Source organism: Haliotis cracherodii, unplaced genomic scaffold (assembly GCF_022045235.1).
Source record: "Haliotis cracherodii isolate W230 unplaced genomic scaffold, xgHalCrac1.p SCAF_12, whole genome shotgun sequence".
Lineage (NCBI taxonomy): Eukaryota > Metazoa > Mollusca > Gastropoda > Lepetellida > Haliotidae > Haliotis > Haliotis cracherodii.
The window spans coordinates 18,797,611-18,815,230 of record NW_027266267.1 but is presented as its reverse complement, the minus strand read 5'-3'; the positions used below and the strand labels follow the sequence as shown (position 1 = coordinate 18,815,230).

Sequence of the window (17,620 nt, the reverse complement as noted above, 5' to 3'; positions counted from 1 at the left end):
TGTTATATCACTGATAATTATTTAATACTTTTTTATTTTATTTCTGAATAAATTACGTGAGCGATTTGTAGGTAAACAATTAAATCCTGTCGTTAAGGTGGGCGCAAACACCTATGACCAAAGTCCGACCTCAATCCATGCTCCTGCTACCAATACAACTACTACTAATACAATGTCATCTAACAGTTGATGCACTCCCTTCTTCATAATGACTCCAATATGTGGTGGGATCGCTCAACCTTAGTATTGGATCATCAAGTATTATTGTATAAAATATAAAAAACTCGTTTCTGGAATCTTAACCGGAACAATCTACATGGATAAAAAGTTGATGGAGAATGGCTTCCCTGGCGAAGGTCGAACAGACGGCACAGTGGTTGCGATAAAGACACATACATCAGCCTCTACCATCTACAAGCGAGCTATTATAATCATCCGGAACCCGTATGAGACATTTCTTGCTGAGTTCGCCCGTCAACATTCTGGGCACACTGGGCAAGGAAACCTCGATCACTTCAAAGGTAAGTACAAATATGAATGCCTGCTTTAATTGACTTAAATTATTCTCACACACAGATTACATAGGGTTTCCATTGTTCTGTAGGTGCCGTACCCAGGGTACGCTTCGACCCGTGGAGATCCGGGGTAGAATATGTCTTCAGCAACCCTTGCTTGCCGTAAAAGGCGACTATGCTTGTCGTAAAAGGCGACTAACGTGATCGGGTGGTCAGGCTCGCTGACTTGGTTGATGCATGTCATCGATCCCAATTGCGTGGATCGATGCTCATGACATTAATCACTGGATTGTCTAGTCCAGACTCGATTATTTACCGACCGCCGTCATGTAGCTGGAATATTGCTGAGTGCGACGTTAAACAACAAACCAACCAACCACCTAACCAACCAACCAACCACCATAATTTTAATGTTAATAATCTCAGAAAGAAAAATGTACAAGATAAAGAAAGTAGTTCATGCCGTTATTGTGAAAGGCTAATTTGAGGATGAGTTTCATGTACTTCTCACTTGTAAATATTGTCAGTTTCTTAGAAGTAGATACCTCCCTATGATTTCAACTATGTACAAAGATGAACAACTGATGAAAAATTTGTTGAACTCCCGCAATGCTAATACAATATCATATCTGTCAATATTCCTGAAGAAGAATTTTGAAATTAGACGTTAATATTATATGTAAATTTATTATTACCTACACGTGACTGTACAATGTTGATACAAACAAACCACTTCTGTACTATAGGTCATATGGCCTAAAATATTAGATAAACTTCTGCCTGTATACATCTCCCGTGACTTTATACTGTATGCTTCAGACGCAGATTATGTATCTCCCGTGACTTTATACTGTATGCTTCAGACGCAGATTATGTATCTCCCGTGACTTTATACTGTATGCTTCAGACGCAGATTATATATCTCCCGTGACTTTGTACTGTATCCTTCAGACACACATTATACATCTCCCGTGACATTAAGCTGTATGCATCAGACGCAGATGATACATTTCCCGTGACTTTGTTTGGAATGCTTGAGACACATTATACTTCTCCCCTGACATTAAGCTGTATGCAACAGACGCAGATTATACATTTCCCATGGCTTTGTTCGGAATGCTTGAGACACATTATACATCTCCCATGACATTATACTGTATGCTTCAGACACACTATACATCTCCCGTGACTTTGTACTGTATGCATCAGGTATAAGTGATGTGTCTCCCGTTACCGATTGCCATGAAGGCGTTATGCGTCTCTCTGTCATTGTCCTCCTGCATGGAATGTGCTTCCTTTGTTGGAAGCTGCTTCCATTTGCAACGACAAATGGGGGATATATACATGTTATAAACATCAGTCACAAGGGTAGAATGGGGAGGGTATATATCATGTTATATACATCAGTAACAAGGGTAGAATGGGGAGGGTATATATCATGTTATATGCATCAGTAACGAAGGTAGATTGTGAGTGTATATCACATGTTATATACATCTTTTACAACATTAGGTAGGTTACAAGGGTAGGTTGGGTGAGTATTTTTCATGTTATATACATCTGTTACAACAGTTGGTGTGTGTGTATATCTCATGATGTTTACATTCGTTAAAAGAGTAGGTCTTGTGGGCAGGTTTCATGTTACATACATCGGTTACAACCGTTGGTGTTAGTGTATATCTCATGTTATATACAGCAGTTACAACAGTAGGTGAGTGTGTATATCGCATGTTATATACATCAGTAAAAAGAGTAGGTCCCAGTTTTACATCTCATGTTACATACATCTGTCACAACAGTAGATGGGTAATGTATATCTAATGATATATACATCTGTCACAACAGTAGTCGGGTAGTGTATATCTGATGTTATTAACATCTGTTAAAAGAGTAGGTCTAGCGGGCATATTTCGTGTCACATACATCGGTTACAACCGTTGGTGTTAGTGTATATCTTATGTTTAATAAATATCATGTTATATACATCAGTTACAACAGTAGGTGAGTGTTTATATCTCATGTTATATACATCAGTTAAAAGAGTAGGTCCAGAGGGTATATCTCGTGTTATATACATCTATCACAACAGTAGGTGGTTGTGTATATCTCGTGGTATGTGCATCTGTAAAAATGATAGGTTTGGACTGTATATCCCATGTTACATTCATCTGTTATAACAGTTGGTGGGTAGTGTATATCTCATATACATCAGTTAAAAGAGTGGTCCAGAGGGTATATACATGAGTTACAACTGTAGAAGGGGAGTGTATATCTCATGTTATCTACATCTGTTACAACTATAGATTGGGAGGATATATCTTATGTTACATACATCAGTCACAACAATGGGTTGGGAGTGTATATCTCATACAACGGAAGATGGGGAGGGAATAACTCATGTTAAATACATCTGTTACAACAGTAAATGGGGTGCTTAAATATCCTATTATTTACATCTGTTACAACAGTAGATTGGGAGTGTATATCTTATGTTAAGTACATCTGTCACAATAGAAGGCAGGGAGGGCATATCTCATGTTATATACATCTGTTACAACAGTAGATGGGGAGTGTATATCTTATGTTATGTACATTTGTTACAATAGAAGGCCGGGAGGGCATATCTCATGTTATATACATCTGTTACAACAGTAGGTGGGGAGTGTATATCTCATGCTATATACATCTGTTACAACAGTAGGTGGGGAGGGTATATCCCATGTCACATACTTCTGTTACAATAGTACATGGGGAGTGTATATCTCATGTTATATACATCTGTTACAACAGTAGGTGGGGAGTGTATATCTCATGCTATATACATCTGTTACAACAGTTGATGGGGAGGGTATCTCTCATGTCACATACTTCGGTTACAATAGTACATGGGGAGTGTATATCTCATGTTATTTACATCTGTTACAACAGAAGGTGGGGAGTGTATATCTCATGCTATATACATCTGCTACAACAGTACATGGGGAGAGTATATCTCATGCTATATACATCTGTTACCATAGTACAAGGGGAGTGTATATCTCATGTTATTTACATCTGTTACAACAGAAGGTGGGGAGTGTATATCTCATGCTATATACATCTGTTTCAACAGTACATGGGGAGAGTATATCTCATGCTATATACATATGTTACAATAGTACATGGGGAGTGTATATCTCATGTTATTTACATCTGTTACAACAGAAGGTGGGGAGTGTATATCTCATGCCATATACATCTGTTTCAACAGTACATGGGGAGAGTATATCTCATGCTATATACATCTGTTACCATAGTACAAGGGGAGTGTATATCTCATGTTATTTACATCTGTTACAACAGAAGGTGGGGAGTGTATATCTCATGCCATATACATCTGTTTCAACAGTACATGGGGAGAGTATATCTCATGCTATATACATCTGTTACCATAGTACAAGGGGAGTGTATATCTCATGTTATATACATCTGTTACAACAGTAGGTGGGGAGTGTGTATCTCATGCTATAAACATCTGTTACAACAGTAGATGGGGAGGGTATATCTCATGTCACATACTTCTGTTACAATAGTACATGGGGAGTGTATATCTCATGTTATATACATCTGTTACAACAGTAGGTGGGGAGGGTATATCTCATGTTCTATACATATATATATAAATACATAGTTTGTCACATTATTTGAGAGTTGCAACTTGCGTTGAAAAGCAAGTTTATCATATACTGGATAGTTGTATCGCACCTATAAACTGATCCCATAAACTTGTTATTACAATATAACTACTTAACTGAAGTGACCTAACAGGAACTACTTTAACCCCAATCAGCAATCAACTAACTATTGTCGCTGCTTTGTCTTGTGAAAATCATTTTGCACAAAAATAATAATCAACCGAAAGGCACAACTATTCTGATAATATGCTTACAAACTGATGCTTCGGACGGGTGAATTTTATATAATTGAAAAGATTTATAGCAACTTCAATAACTAATCAGTGTTATCAAATCTGTCACACATAAACACTGTATTCCATTTAACACCTGGTTTCAGACTGGAAAACCTATATAAAAAGGTCAATAGGTGGTTACCGGTCCTTCCTCACTTCATGGTTACATCATAGGGATGTCCTTCCAGTTTTCTTTGACGCATTGAAATCCAACTTAACACACGAGCTCAACAGGCTATCCGCATTCTTGAAGAAGGCAGGCATCGAAGGAAAGCCACAGTGTGCTTTACGGAACTCGGAGGGGAACTTTCATAGAAATTCAACAGGCGTGTCACTCACCTTCTTCTACAATAACGATCAGAGAAAGACAATGAATGGCCTCATATCCCAAATTGAGGGTTTGTTTTCGAAAAGATTTGTAAATATGACATTACCTATGAAAAATTGGAAAATGTACATACCGCCAGAAAAAGTCAAGAATAATAAAAGTTAAACATAGAAAAGCATTTAGAATTTTCTTTTCATTTAATTCGAATGCCGCACATGATTGAGGCATTGGGGTGGCATGACAGGCCAAGTGGACTGACATTTTCTAAGAGGTGTTTCACTTGACATTGCCTCCATCCACTGATCGTTGTTTCAAATCCCAGTTTCGCCCCGATTATGATCCTTCCTGTCATCAACAGCTTAGTGGTTCTCTTCCTGCTGCTAAAATGGATACAAATATTTCTTTCAGGTGGATTAAGTTTATTTACAATAGAACTTAAATATTATCTTGATAAGAAAAGACCTCCGCCGTCAGTGTGTGTGTGTGTGTGTGTGTGTGTGTGTGTGTTAATTAAAGCTTTGCTTGTGGTACAATGTTTGAAGCCCATTTCTGGTGTCTCTACACCGCGATATTGCTGGAAAAAGTCGCGTAAACACCTCACTCGCTCATGATAACTCACCCACCCAACCACTCACTCACTCAATCATGTGTGTATGTGGGGAAAGCCTACAAGTGGTTAAAGTGTTCGCTGGTCACGCTGGCCCTGGTTCGATTCCCCTTATGGGTACAATGTTTGCAGCCTTAGTTCTAGTGTCTCTTCGCCGCCATATTGCTCACTCATGATAAATCACTCAACTCACTCACTCACTCTTATCCATGGGCTAAACTGTTTCCCAGATCACAAGAGCCGACTGAACTAGTTGGTTGGCTTCTTTGTGATGCCTGTCACTCACTCACTTGCTCACTCACTCACTCACTCTAATCCATGGGCTAACTGTTTCCCAGATCACAAGAGCCAACTGAACTAGTTGGTTGGCTTCTTTGTGATGCCTGCCACTCACTCATTCACTCACTCACTCACTCACTCACTCACTCACTCACTCTAATCCATGGACTAAACTGTTCCCCAGATCACAGGAGCCGGCTGAACTAGTTGGTTGGCTTCATAGTGATGCCTTCAGAATAGTAGAGTCACGATATGGCTGAAATACTGCCGATGTGACTTTAAATATTAACTCACTCACTCACTCAGAATAATAGGGGCGGTCGGGTAGCCTAGTGGTTAAAGCGTTTGCTCGTTGCGCCGAAGACCCGGGTTCAATTCCCGACATGGGTACAATGTGTGAAGCCCATTTCTGGTGTCCCCCGCCGTGATATTGCTGGAATATTGCTAAAATCGGCGTAAAACCATACTCACACACACTCAGAATATGTGTGTCATATTTTAATGACGAGGTCATTTCCACTGGTTTGTCTGGCTAAGACTCGATTATATAAACATGCTGTTATGATAAGTGTCTAAATTATTGCTGACTGCGGCATAAAATAACTATATTCAACCTTATTCAAAGTAGGTGATGGAAATAGCCACCAGAAGCTCGGTTGGGGACACCCCACCCCTAAACCCATCTTCCCGAGGCAAGGGAGTTAACTGACTGTAGAAGTGGAGACATAGTCAATTAACTCCCTGGCCTCGGGAACATGCCAAGCTCGTTCCCAGCGCGTGACACCTTCGTTTCACCCTTGGTAACATCGGTGCTACCAGTGTGGGCGCGGCCATTAAAAGAATCTTGAAACTTGCACTCTAACCAAAAATGTAGTAACGTTCATACTTTTGTTTTTGTCTCTGGAAATGCCAGTACAGTTATTTTTTAAAAGGTTTACCATTGACCATATTTCCCAGATGAATTTAACTTTTTGTTTGATCTGATTGGTTCGAGATTGCAGAAAAACAGAAAATCACTCAAATCCCCCCTTACATACCAGCATACCAATTACACGATAGTTAAAATGCAATAGAAATTCAAATTGACAAACAAAGAACATTTTTTAGTTAGGGTAAGAGTGTTTGGCGTCATCGCTTGTTTGTAAGCATAACAGTCCGTAGGTTGCGAGTTCAACTCCAAGCATGGTTGTGACCACATATTACAGTGGGGAGTTTTTACTCGTGGCAGTGATAGTGCAGAGAGCTCAGCGAACGGGCTATCGCTGTGGGGAGCTTGGGGAAGATTCCCAAGAAGATAGATCAACAAGAAATGAAAGCTAGATAATAGATATAAGGTTCAATGAAAAATAAGAAAGAAACAACACAAGCCATCGCCGACATCCCACTCTCCTGCCCATCACGCCCTCATCTCCTCCAATCAACGACGTCGTAACAGCAGCTCAGCGCTCTAGAAACGCCCTCTTGGCCGTACCTTCACGATACCGACCATGAAAGCAAGTATAACTACCAATTGTGAAGAAAGGCTTTAGCTGACATGTTTAATGACGGTTGAAGTGAGTGAGTGTTGTCGCCTGTTTTTCACCACAACCAACACTATTCCAGCCATATCACAGCGGTCTTTTAATAATCGAGTTTGGACAGACAAACCGGTGGTCGACACCATGAGCATGTCGCCCGTTCAGAGTCAGCACACATTCTATCCAGCTTCAATGCAGCACGGGTATTGAAGCACGAACTTACACATTCACATATACATGTATTACGAATCTTCTGCATGGCATTTCCATGCAGACCATTTGTGTTGTATTCATTTTCATTTATTTGTTGATTTATTATAACTTACAAGCTGTAAATTTTAAATTTTGAATTTTATAATGCAGTATTTTGTTACTTGATGGTGTATCTTAAGTTCGATAACACATGCGAAACTGGACCTTTGTTATGCCAACTTAGCTAACGCGTACAATATTTGTAACCAATGTTCAGTTACTTGTCCCTAACTTATACATGTATGTAACGTAGATGTACTAGGATGGCACCAAGCGATGAACATATTTCTTTGGAAAGTGTAAATGCTACATGATACCTTGCAAGGAAATTCTTTCGTGTTTCCTTAATGTCCTTTTTATTTTTGTACAGATATTTTTCGCATTTGAATCCCGTGAGCCCCTTTTCAGATAGGTGGAAACATCTAAAATAATAAAGTCCTTTATATTGCTCACATCACAAATATATGCAATAAATCAGGACTTTGTTAAATTGTCTCCATTGTATTTGTGTGTGACACGGGAATGAATATGTATCACTGAGGTGTTAATGCTTACTGAGAAACAAAACGGTGACTTTGCTCGCCAATATTCTATGTATAAGTGTTAAGTATGTAGACTCTACGAAGCAACGTTAATTACTAACTGGATCGAGTGCTCTGGGTGACTTGGTTGAATGTACACTGATGTACACAAACGAACCATTATATTCTAGAGCAGTTAAAATGCCTTTTGACTCAGCTGTGAAATGGATGAGTTATCTGGAAATCTAGTGTATAAAGTTCTGGATCCAATGATAGTGACACTGGCAACAGCATCACCATCCTTGGTTCCATCAGCAAAAATAGATTTGTAAGTTTTATATTCGCTTCTAAACTGTCACCATTCTTGCTGATGCTGTAGTCTACACGGTGCTTCATGCTCACCCTACATCTGGGACGAGCGCCACCTACACGGTGCTACATGTTCACCCTACATCTGGGACGAGCGACACCTACACGGTGCTCCATGCTCACCCTACATCTGGGACGAGCGCCACCTACACGGTGCTACATGTTCACCCTACATCTGGGACGAGCGACACCTACACGATGCTCCATGCTCACCCTACATCTGGGACGAGCGACACCTACACGGTGCTCCATGTTCACCCTACATATGGGACGAGCGCCACCTACACGGTGCTACATGTTCACCCTACATCTGGGACGAGCGACACCTACACGATGCTCCATGCTCACCCTACATCTGGGACGAGCGACACCTACACGGTGCTCCATGTTCACCCTACATCTGGGACGAGCGCCACCTACACGGTGCTACATGCTCACCCTACATCTGGGACGAGCGACACCTACGCGGTGCTACATGCTCACCCTACATCTGGGACGAGCGACACCTACACGGTGCCCCATGTTCACCCTAGATCTGGGACGAGCGCCACCTACACGGTGCTCCATGTCCACCCTACATCTGGGACGAGCGACACCTACACGGTGCTACATGCTCACCCTACATCTGGGACGAGCGACACCTACACGATGCCCCATGTTCACCCTAGATCTGGGACGAGCGACACCTACACGATGCTCCATGCTCACCCTACATCTGGGACGAGCGACACCTACACGGTGCTCCATGTTCACCCTAGATCTGGGACGAGCGACACCTACACGGTGCTCCATGTTCACCCTAGATCTGGGACGAGCGCCACCTACACGGTGCTACATGTTCACCCTACATCTGGGACGAGCGACACCTACACGATGCTCCATGCTCACCCTACATCTGGGACGAGCGACACCTACACGGTGCTCCATGTTCACCCTACATCTGGGACGAGCGACACCTACACGGTGCTACATGCTCACCCTACATCTGGGACGAGCGCCACCTACACGGTGCTACATGCTCACCCTACATCTGGGACGAGCGACACCTACACGGTGCTACATGTTCACCCTAGATCTGGGACGAGCGACACCTACACGATGCTCCATGCTCACCCTACATCTGGGACGAGCGACACCTACACGGTGCTCCATGTTCACCCTACATCTGGGACGAGCGACACCTACACGGTGCTACATGCTCACCCTACATCTGGGACGAGCGACACCTACACGGTGCTACATGCTCACCCTACATCTGGGACGAGCGACACCTACACGGTGCTACATGCTCACCCTACATCTGGGACGAGCGACACCTACACGGTGCCCCATGTTCACCCTAGATCTGGGACGAGCGACACCTACACGGTGCTCCATGTTCACCCTACATCTGGGACGAGCGACACCTATACGGTGCTCCATGCTCACCCTACATCTGGGACGAGCGACACCTACACGGTGCTACATGTTCACCCTACATCTGGGACGAGCGACACCTACACGGTGCTCCATGTTCACCCTACATCTGGGACGAGCGACACCTACACGGTGCTCCATGCTCACCCTACATCTGGGACAAGCGATGTTCAGTTCATGTCTGCCTTGTCAATGTAAATGTTGTGTTATTTAAGGCCGTTGTTAATGTATCAATGTTTATTGAACGGACATATACAGATGACATGAAACATGAAGTGAAATGAAACTTTAAATGCGGAGAACAGAACGTTATTAAAACATAGGTGTGATGTGATTCAATCCTTTGTGATCTGGGTTATATGCCACGGGGAATAAATATCCCTCACACCAACAAATCACCTCTGACGCTGAGTACAGATGGCTTCCGGCCTATGCTATCCGAGAATCCTTCAAGGCATTCGCGCTAAACATGCACAAAAGCAAACACGTTAACCTATCTGATAATTAATTATCAAACATTTTAGATATTTCTGTATTGTGATGAATGATATTACCACATTGCAATCCTTGTACCATTATAACGTACACATCTACAGATGAGAAGCAGAACTACACTGAGAGATCGCCTCAACATACATTTAACAAGAAGGAGACTTTAAAGAACAACCCACTTCATGATGCATGTAGAAAGGGAAACCTGGGCCGAGTGAAACGCATCCTGCCCCGGGGTATGGTCGACGTTAACAGTAGAGACAAGAAGCAAGGAAGGATACCACTCATGATGGCCGCACAGAAGGGAAACAGGAGGGTCTTTGACTTTCTAATAAGAAAAGGAGCTAATGTGTCACTGGTGGATGATTATGACCAACACATCCTGCACTTGGCCTACTTAGGGGGGGTATATGGACATGGTAAAACATGTACTCTTACTATACAGTTTTGATCTTAAGAGCAGGGCAAAGTCAGGAATAACACCCTTGATGAAGGCTGTAAATCGTGGGTCTTTGACTTTCTGATAAGAAAAGGAGCTAATGTGTCACTGTTGGATGATTATGGCAAACACATCCTTCACTGGGCTTGCCTTGGGGGCTATGTGGGCATGGTGAATCATGTACTCTTAGTGTACAATGTTGATACTAACAGCAGAACAAAGTCCGGAGGAACACCCTTGATGAAGGCTGCATATCATGGCCACAGTGACGTTTGTGATATTCTTGTGTTCAGTGGAGGTAATATATCACTGGCGGATGATGATGGCTACACCATCCTTCACTGGGCCTACTTAGGAGGTCATGTGGACATGGTGAAGCATATACTCTCACAATACATTGTTGACATTAATAGTAGAACAAAATCCGGAGCAACTCCCCTGATGAAGGCTGTATATTGTGGATGGAGAGATGATTTTGAGTTTCTCGTGAGTATGGGAGCTAATGTGTCACTGGTGGATGATTATGGCAACCACATCCTGCACTGGGCCTGCATAGGGGGACATGTTGGGATGGTCAAGTTTGTACTCATACAATACAGTGTTGATATTAACAGTAGAACAAAGTCCGGATTAACTCCACTGATGAAGACTGTACATCATGGACATAGAGACGTGTTGGAGTTTCTCGTGTGTTTGGGAGCTAATGTGTCACTGGTGGATGATTACGGCGACAACATACTCCATGTTGCCGCAATTTGGGGGCGTGTGAAGATCGTAAAGCATATCCTGTCACAGGACCTAGTGAACATTAATAGTAGAGGAATGTTTGGAAGGACACCATTGATGGGAGAAGCGTACTATGGACATCGATCAGTGTTTGATCTTCTTGTGAGTTTTGGCTGTGATGTTTCCCTTAAGGATATTGATGACAACAACATCCTCCATCTTGCCATATACAGTCAACATGTGAAGATAGTAAAACATATCCTGTCACAGGACCTAGTGAACATTAACAGTCGAGGAAAGTTGGGAAGGACAGCACTGATGAGAGCAGCATATTATGGAATCAGGAAAGCGTTTGATCTACTTGTGAGGTGCTCGAACTTCTTCAGTTGATAATGTAGGCCACAGCATCCTTCATCTGGTCACTTATGGTCGACATCTGGAGATGGTGAAGCATATCCTCTCACAGAACATGACCGACATTAACGCTAGGGACAAGAATGGGGATACAGCAGCCATGATAGCCAAGCGTACACGACAGCGTGAGGTGTACGACCTTCTTGTGTCTCGGGTCTGTCCAGTGCAGTGAGTGTAGCTGTGAACTGTAAACAATGCCGTGATGTAACTGAAATATAAACGGAGGCTTATTTTTTCACCTCACTATATGTTGTTTTGTATGTATATTGTATTAATCGCTGTATGTTATCAAAGAGAAACATAATGCTTTAATGGTGTTTGGGGTGTATGTCACCATTTATAATAAGAATGGTTACCGATGTGCTTGGATACGTTTATGCCCAGAGGGTAACATGTATTGATGATGTCAAGTTCTTATAGTCTGTGTCGTGTTTTTTTGTCAAGGCGTGAAGGATGTCTTCAGTGTGTTACACTCTAGTGTGGCGAGGCTGTCACATGTCTGGAGAACAATACTGGTTGTCATTGTCATGTATGTCATATGTAAGTAATTTGTAAACGTCTGTGTATATTCAATAAAGCAATAGGTATCCTCAAAATCAAAGTACCGTCTTTCTCTCTTTTCTTAGGAACTTAAAACCGTAATTTTTTTTCTGAAATGCACAGTATCACTATAGTGATAAAACGAGATAACACAAAAGAAAAACAACCTTTCATGGTGTGTTAGCATTGGTGGACATGTTGCTCCTCCCAGGTTTTGGCAGGACATATTTACATACACACGCACACAGGGAGGGGAATATTGTCACTTTATATTCTTGTTTGGGAGGGGAATATTGTCATCATGTATTTGTAGGGAGGGAAGTTGTGTATCTATTAACAATGAACTTGTCACTTGTCACCAACCAAGGAAATAACTAACAGGAAGTCGATATTAGCCAACCAGAATACATCTTTCTCAAACTTTATGGCACTAGTTACATACTGTCGACTTCCAAATTTCAGACTACACTTGGAAAAATATTTTGAAAAGTTCTTGATTTAAAATTTGAAAACTGGAATAAGTAAAATTCTAGAATGTCTGCCTAATGGCCCAGATTGTATGGAATTCTTTCTTTGTTTGTCTCTTTCGTTTTCTTTCAATGGTTTTGACGGAATTAGCTGTACAGCTTGAAACTGTCATTCAGAATGTTCCGTATTAACCTTTTCGAGTTTGCCTGATGAAAAAACACATTCGGACATTTACTTTTCAGATCTCGTAAGCGACGCTCTGATTGGTCAGATAAAAGTTCGTTCTGACGTATCCTGTATTGAGATGGCTTCAGACATATGTGTAACGTGCACAACGGTCTGATTTTAATGTTATGAGATTGGGTGACAATGCTCCTCTCCCCCACACGTGCATAGTAACACAACTCCCCGCCGCTTCTCCCAACAAGAACACTGTGCCGCTACTCTACCCTCCCGATCCCCGATCCCCCCCAACCACACACCACAAGTACATGTTGAAACTGTTTCCCTACACACAAGTATATGGTGACACTACTCCTCTCCCCAACAAATAAATGTTGACCATATATCTCCTTACAAGAAGATAGTGACACTACACCCCACCTCCATGATACACGGTAACAGTTTTCCTCATCTCGACAGTACCGTTAAACAGCTACATGGAAACTGGGTAGATAGGGTTCAGGAGGGGACGGTAATACTTAGACAATACACATTACCTATTGTTGTCCCAGAGGGAACTGTGTGTAAAATGCACTGTAGTAGATAGTTATTTCTAGTGTTTGTACAGGTCTTTGTAAACGTATAACCATATGTGATATTCAGTTCAAAGCACTTTTAAAGAGTATTTTTAGAGCTATATATGTTTAGGTGAATATTCTGGCATATGATTGGAAGGCTTTACAGGTCACAACTTATGTAATAAGCATGCAGATTGGTTTTAACCCAAATAACAGCAGATTTCATTTTATGATATTCATTTAGCTGGGAACACTTATGACCCCCTTGAGAATGCCCCCAGGTGAATAGGTTTAGTTGACCTTTGTGAGAGGTCAAGGTCACAAGATTTCAATAAGGCAATTGCCATGGAAAATATATATTTGTAGTAATTAGAAATCAAGCAAATCAAAGTCAGGATGATTCAAACATACGACCACTGGGTTCTCCACAGCAGCAGTTAGCTCATCGTCATCTTCAAATCTCCGGCCCCGGAGGTGTTTGTTCAGCCTGGGAAAGAGGTGGAAGTCACTGAGGGCTAGGTCTGGAGAATAGGGTGGGTGAGGGAGGAGTTCGTAGCCACATTCTTGCACAGCTGTTATTGCAACACGGCTCGTGTGGACTGGTGCGTTGTCCTGGTGAAGCAGAATCCCACCACGGATTTTTCCACGGCGTTTCACCTTGATGGATTGGCGCACCTGCTTCAATAACTTGGCCTAATACTCCCCATTCATTGTGGTGCAATGGGGCAGGTAGTCGATGTCGATCACTCCAGAAGATGGTCATCATAAACTTCTTGGTTGATCTGGTGGCTTTGAACTTCTTTGTCTTTGGAGAAGTGGCGTGTTTCCATTCCGTCAACTCCTTTTTGCTCTCCGGATCATAATGTTAAACCCAGGTTTCATCACTGGTTACAATCCTAAAATGAAAATCATCTGGGTTGGCGTTGTACCGAGTTAGCAAGGCTCCACTGATGGTGACCCTTGATAGCTTCATGTCATCTGGAAGCATTCTCGGGACCCATCTGGCACACACTTTGGACATGTGGAGTTTGCCATGAATTATTTTATGTATGGATCCATATGATAGGCCTGTTGTTTCTTCTAGCTCATGGAGAGTAATACGGCGGTTTTCCATCACTAGTTTGTGTACAGTGTCAATGTTTTCAGGGCTGGTACTGGTTGATGGCCGTCCGGCCCGGGCATCATCTTCTAAGCTCTCTCTGCCACGCTGAAATTCCTTCACCCACCGTTTGATAGTTGCAGACGATGGGGCAGACTCTCCATAAACTGCAGTCAATCGCTCCTCCACCTGTTTGGCAGATTGAGCCTCTAGGACAAGGAACTTTATCACCGCTCTGTACTCAGATTTGTCCATTTTGCCAATTCACTAGGGGTAGGTCTCTCCCATGAAGTGTTGTGACAAAATGATTGCAGCCAGCAATATGTTTCTACATAGCATCAGTAGCTAAGACATTCATGTACATCAGGTGTAGTGCATTGTACCATTCGACCAGGAATACTGTGTGAGGCTCAAAACGTTTTGACATCCCCTCGTACGTTGCTTTGTTCAAGGTTGAAATGTATAATTAACGGACGTTTGAGTTGACTGAACAGAGTCCCAGATTCCAATATACTCGCACCAGAAGAACTGGCAAATGTCTACTGTCCGACACTGAAGAATATACAGCACAACAAACCAGTGATCGTGACTAGTTATACAATATTATCGCCTCCTTGTGAAGGCTGACACGTCCCCATCATTCGAGTTATGCATCTGACTCATATGCTAAACATGGACACTTAAATCCCATTGCAAAACATCCCAACATTCATGAACACACATTGTATTCTATGCGCCTTGCGAAGTTTGAGACACATTCCCATGATAACTGTCGTCATCGAAAGCCGTACTTGTTTCTGGGGTGAGTGAGTTGGGTTTAACGCCGCCTTTAACAGTATTCCAGTTATATCACGGCGTGTCAGCTTAATGTGGGAGGAAAGCCCGAAGTGATGCAGGTCTCAGACGTTTACCACTTCGGTGAAACCCACGAGCACGGGTATAATGTTGACGAACCTAGAAACATAATCGGGGCGAAACGGGATTCGAACCCACAATCATAGGTTTCTGGCGTGCCCAGTGGGACGCAACTCTGCACAGCGAATCGCGGTGCCTTAGACGACTGGGCCACCCGTGCCCCCACTTCTTTCTGGAAGTTACACTCATACTGATAAATCTTGGTCATCGAATGAGTATTTGTATAGATGTTTGGAACGAAGGGAGGGCAGGGCCATCTGGAAGCACAAACGACTTTTGAAACAATTAGCGCAAGTGCAGTAATAATTAATATGTATAATGCATAAACAAAAAAGGTTTCTTCTGACATAGAGCTTTGCAGAGAAGTGGAGAGACAGTACGTAGTACTGGTACTTGCTTTGAGTTAGTTTAAAAAAGGTACAGTTCACAAACTCACAGCTGATTGCTTACGTGCACATACAAAGGCCACATTTGATACATCTATCTTTGGACTAAGTTTGGATAGTTATCAAATTTCAAAACACAGTAGGTTTATCTCCTAAATAATAAATTAAACTATATCTTATATGCCTTAGCCTGTATGTTTAAGACAACTTGTAGCAAAGGGCAGTGAAACAATAGTCATCACACACTGATCAATAGTGACTTTGTTCAGGGAATTGTCCTGGGACACTACACATACTTTACCATAAGGAATTGTCAAAGGGAAGCAATCATTCTTTTATGGAATATTCATAACGATGATATTATAATCATGAATTTTGAAGCCAGCTGAACAAGTCATGTCCCTAAATTGTCTTTGTCGTAATATCATACTGCATATCTTATAATGTTACCTCAGATGTAACAACAGATGGTCTGAAGTGTGTAGTTTTATATCTATAATTTCAAATAGGATAATGTTTGGAACAACGTCCCATACATCGGTGTACATTCAACCAAGTCAGCCAGACAACTTGATCCACTCAGTAGTTAACGCTGCTTCTTATTGTCTTCATACTTAACACTTATACATTGAATATTGGTGAGCAAAGTCACGGTTTTGTTTCTAAGTAAGTGTTAATACCTTTGTGGTACATATCCATTTCCTTGTCACACACAAATACAATGGAGGCAACAGTGTCCTGATTTATTGTATAACTTTAGAAAAGAGAGTTACATGTTCAGTGACATCGTTCATTAAATGTTTCGCACTACAAAGTTTTAACTTTTTTTGGAAATTTTTCCTACTTGTGTTCTCTATTTGTTACATCTTCTGACAGCTGTAGGCGACTTGGCAAAGATGTAGATCGCTATCATCACATGTCTTTTGTTTCAACATGACTGTATTTCATTTTCTTTAGATTTAAGATAGTCCTTGCTGACATCACATATTTGAATATTTAGACAGGAAATACCGAAAGAGTTTCTAATTTCATCCTTAGTTTCAAAGCAAGAAATTTTACCTATCTTATCAAAGAGGTAGATTTATTGTCCTGAATCACTGCCTTTGAGATGTGTGTGATGAATGATGAAGTCAAATTTAAAATGTTCATGACCGTGGGGTACAAATGATTGTAAGACTAAGAAAAACCCGAAACTTTGCTCAAAGTCATCTTGATTTTGTCTCTTAACAGGTAACAATGGGATACATGTAGCACTGGGGTGCAGGTAACAGTGTCCTACAAGTAACATCTGGGTAGAACGGACAGTGGAGTACAGGTAAAAGTGAGGTACAGGTAACAGTGGGATAGAGGTAAAAATGGGGTACATGTACCAGTTAGGTACAGGAAACATTTGTGTACAGATAACAGTAGGGAATGGGTAATAGTTGGGTACAGGTCACAAGTGGGGTACATGTAACAGTGGGGACAGGAAACATTTGGGTACAGATAACAGTAGGGAATGGGTAATAGTTGGGTACAGGTCACAAGTGGGGTACATGTAACAGTGGGGACAGGAAACATTTGGGTACAGATAACAGTGGGGAATGGGTAATAGTTGGGTACAGGTCACAAGTGGGGTACATGTAACAGTGGGGACAGGAAACATTTG

General features: G+C 41.9%; 1 protein-coding gene across 1 annotated transcript; it reads right to left on the bottom strand.

Moving 5' to 3' along the window:
- Positions 1-14,437: 14,437 nt before the first annotated feature.
- Positions 14,438-14,926, bottom strand: LOC139457140 (protein GVQW3-like). The gene has a single exon (XM_071238569.1). The coding sequence runs from the start codon at positions 14,924-14,926 to the stop codon at positions 14,438-14,440; it is 489 nt and encodes a 162-aa protein (XP_071094670.1).
- Positions 14,927-17,620: the final 2,694 nt, after the last annotated feature.

Excerpts from the sequence above, each read along its gene's own strand:
- LOC139457140 (XM_071238569.1), bottom strand. The coding sequence starts at position 14,926 with ATGGACAAATCTGAGTACAGAGCGGTGATAAAGTTCCTTGTCCTAGAG.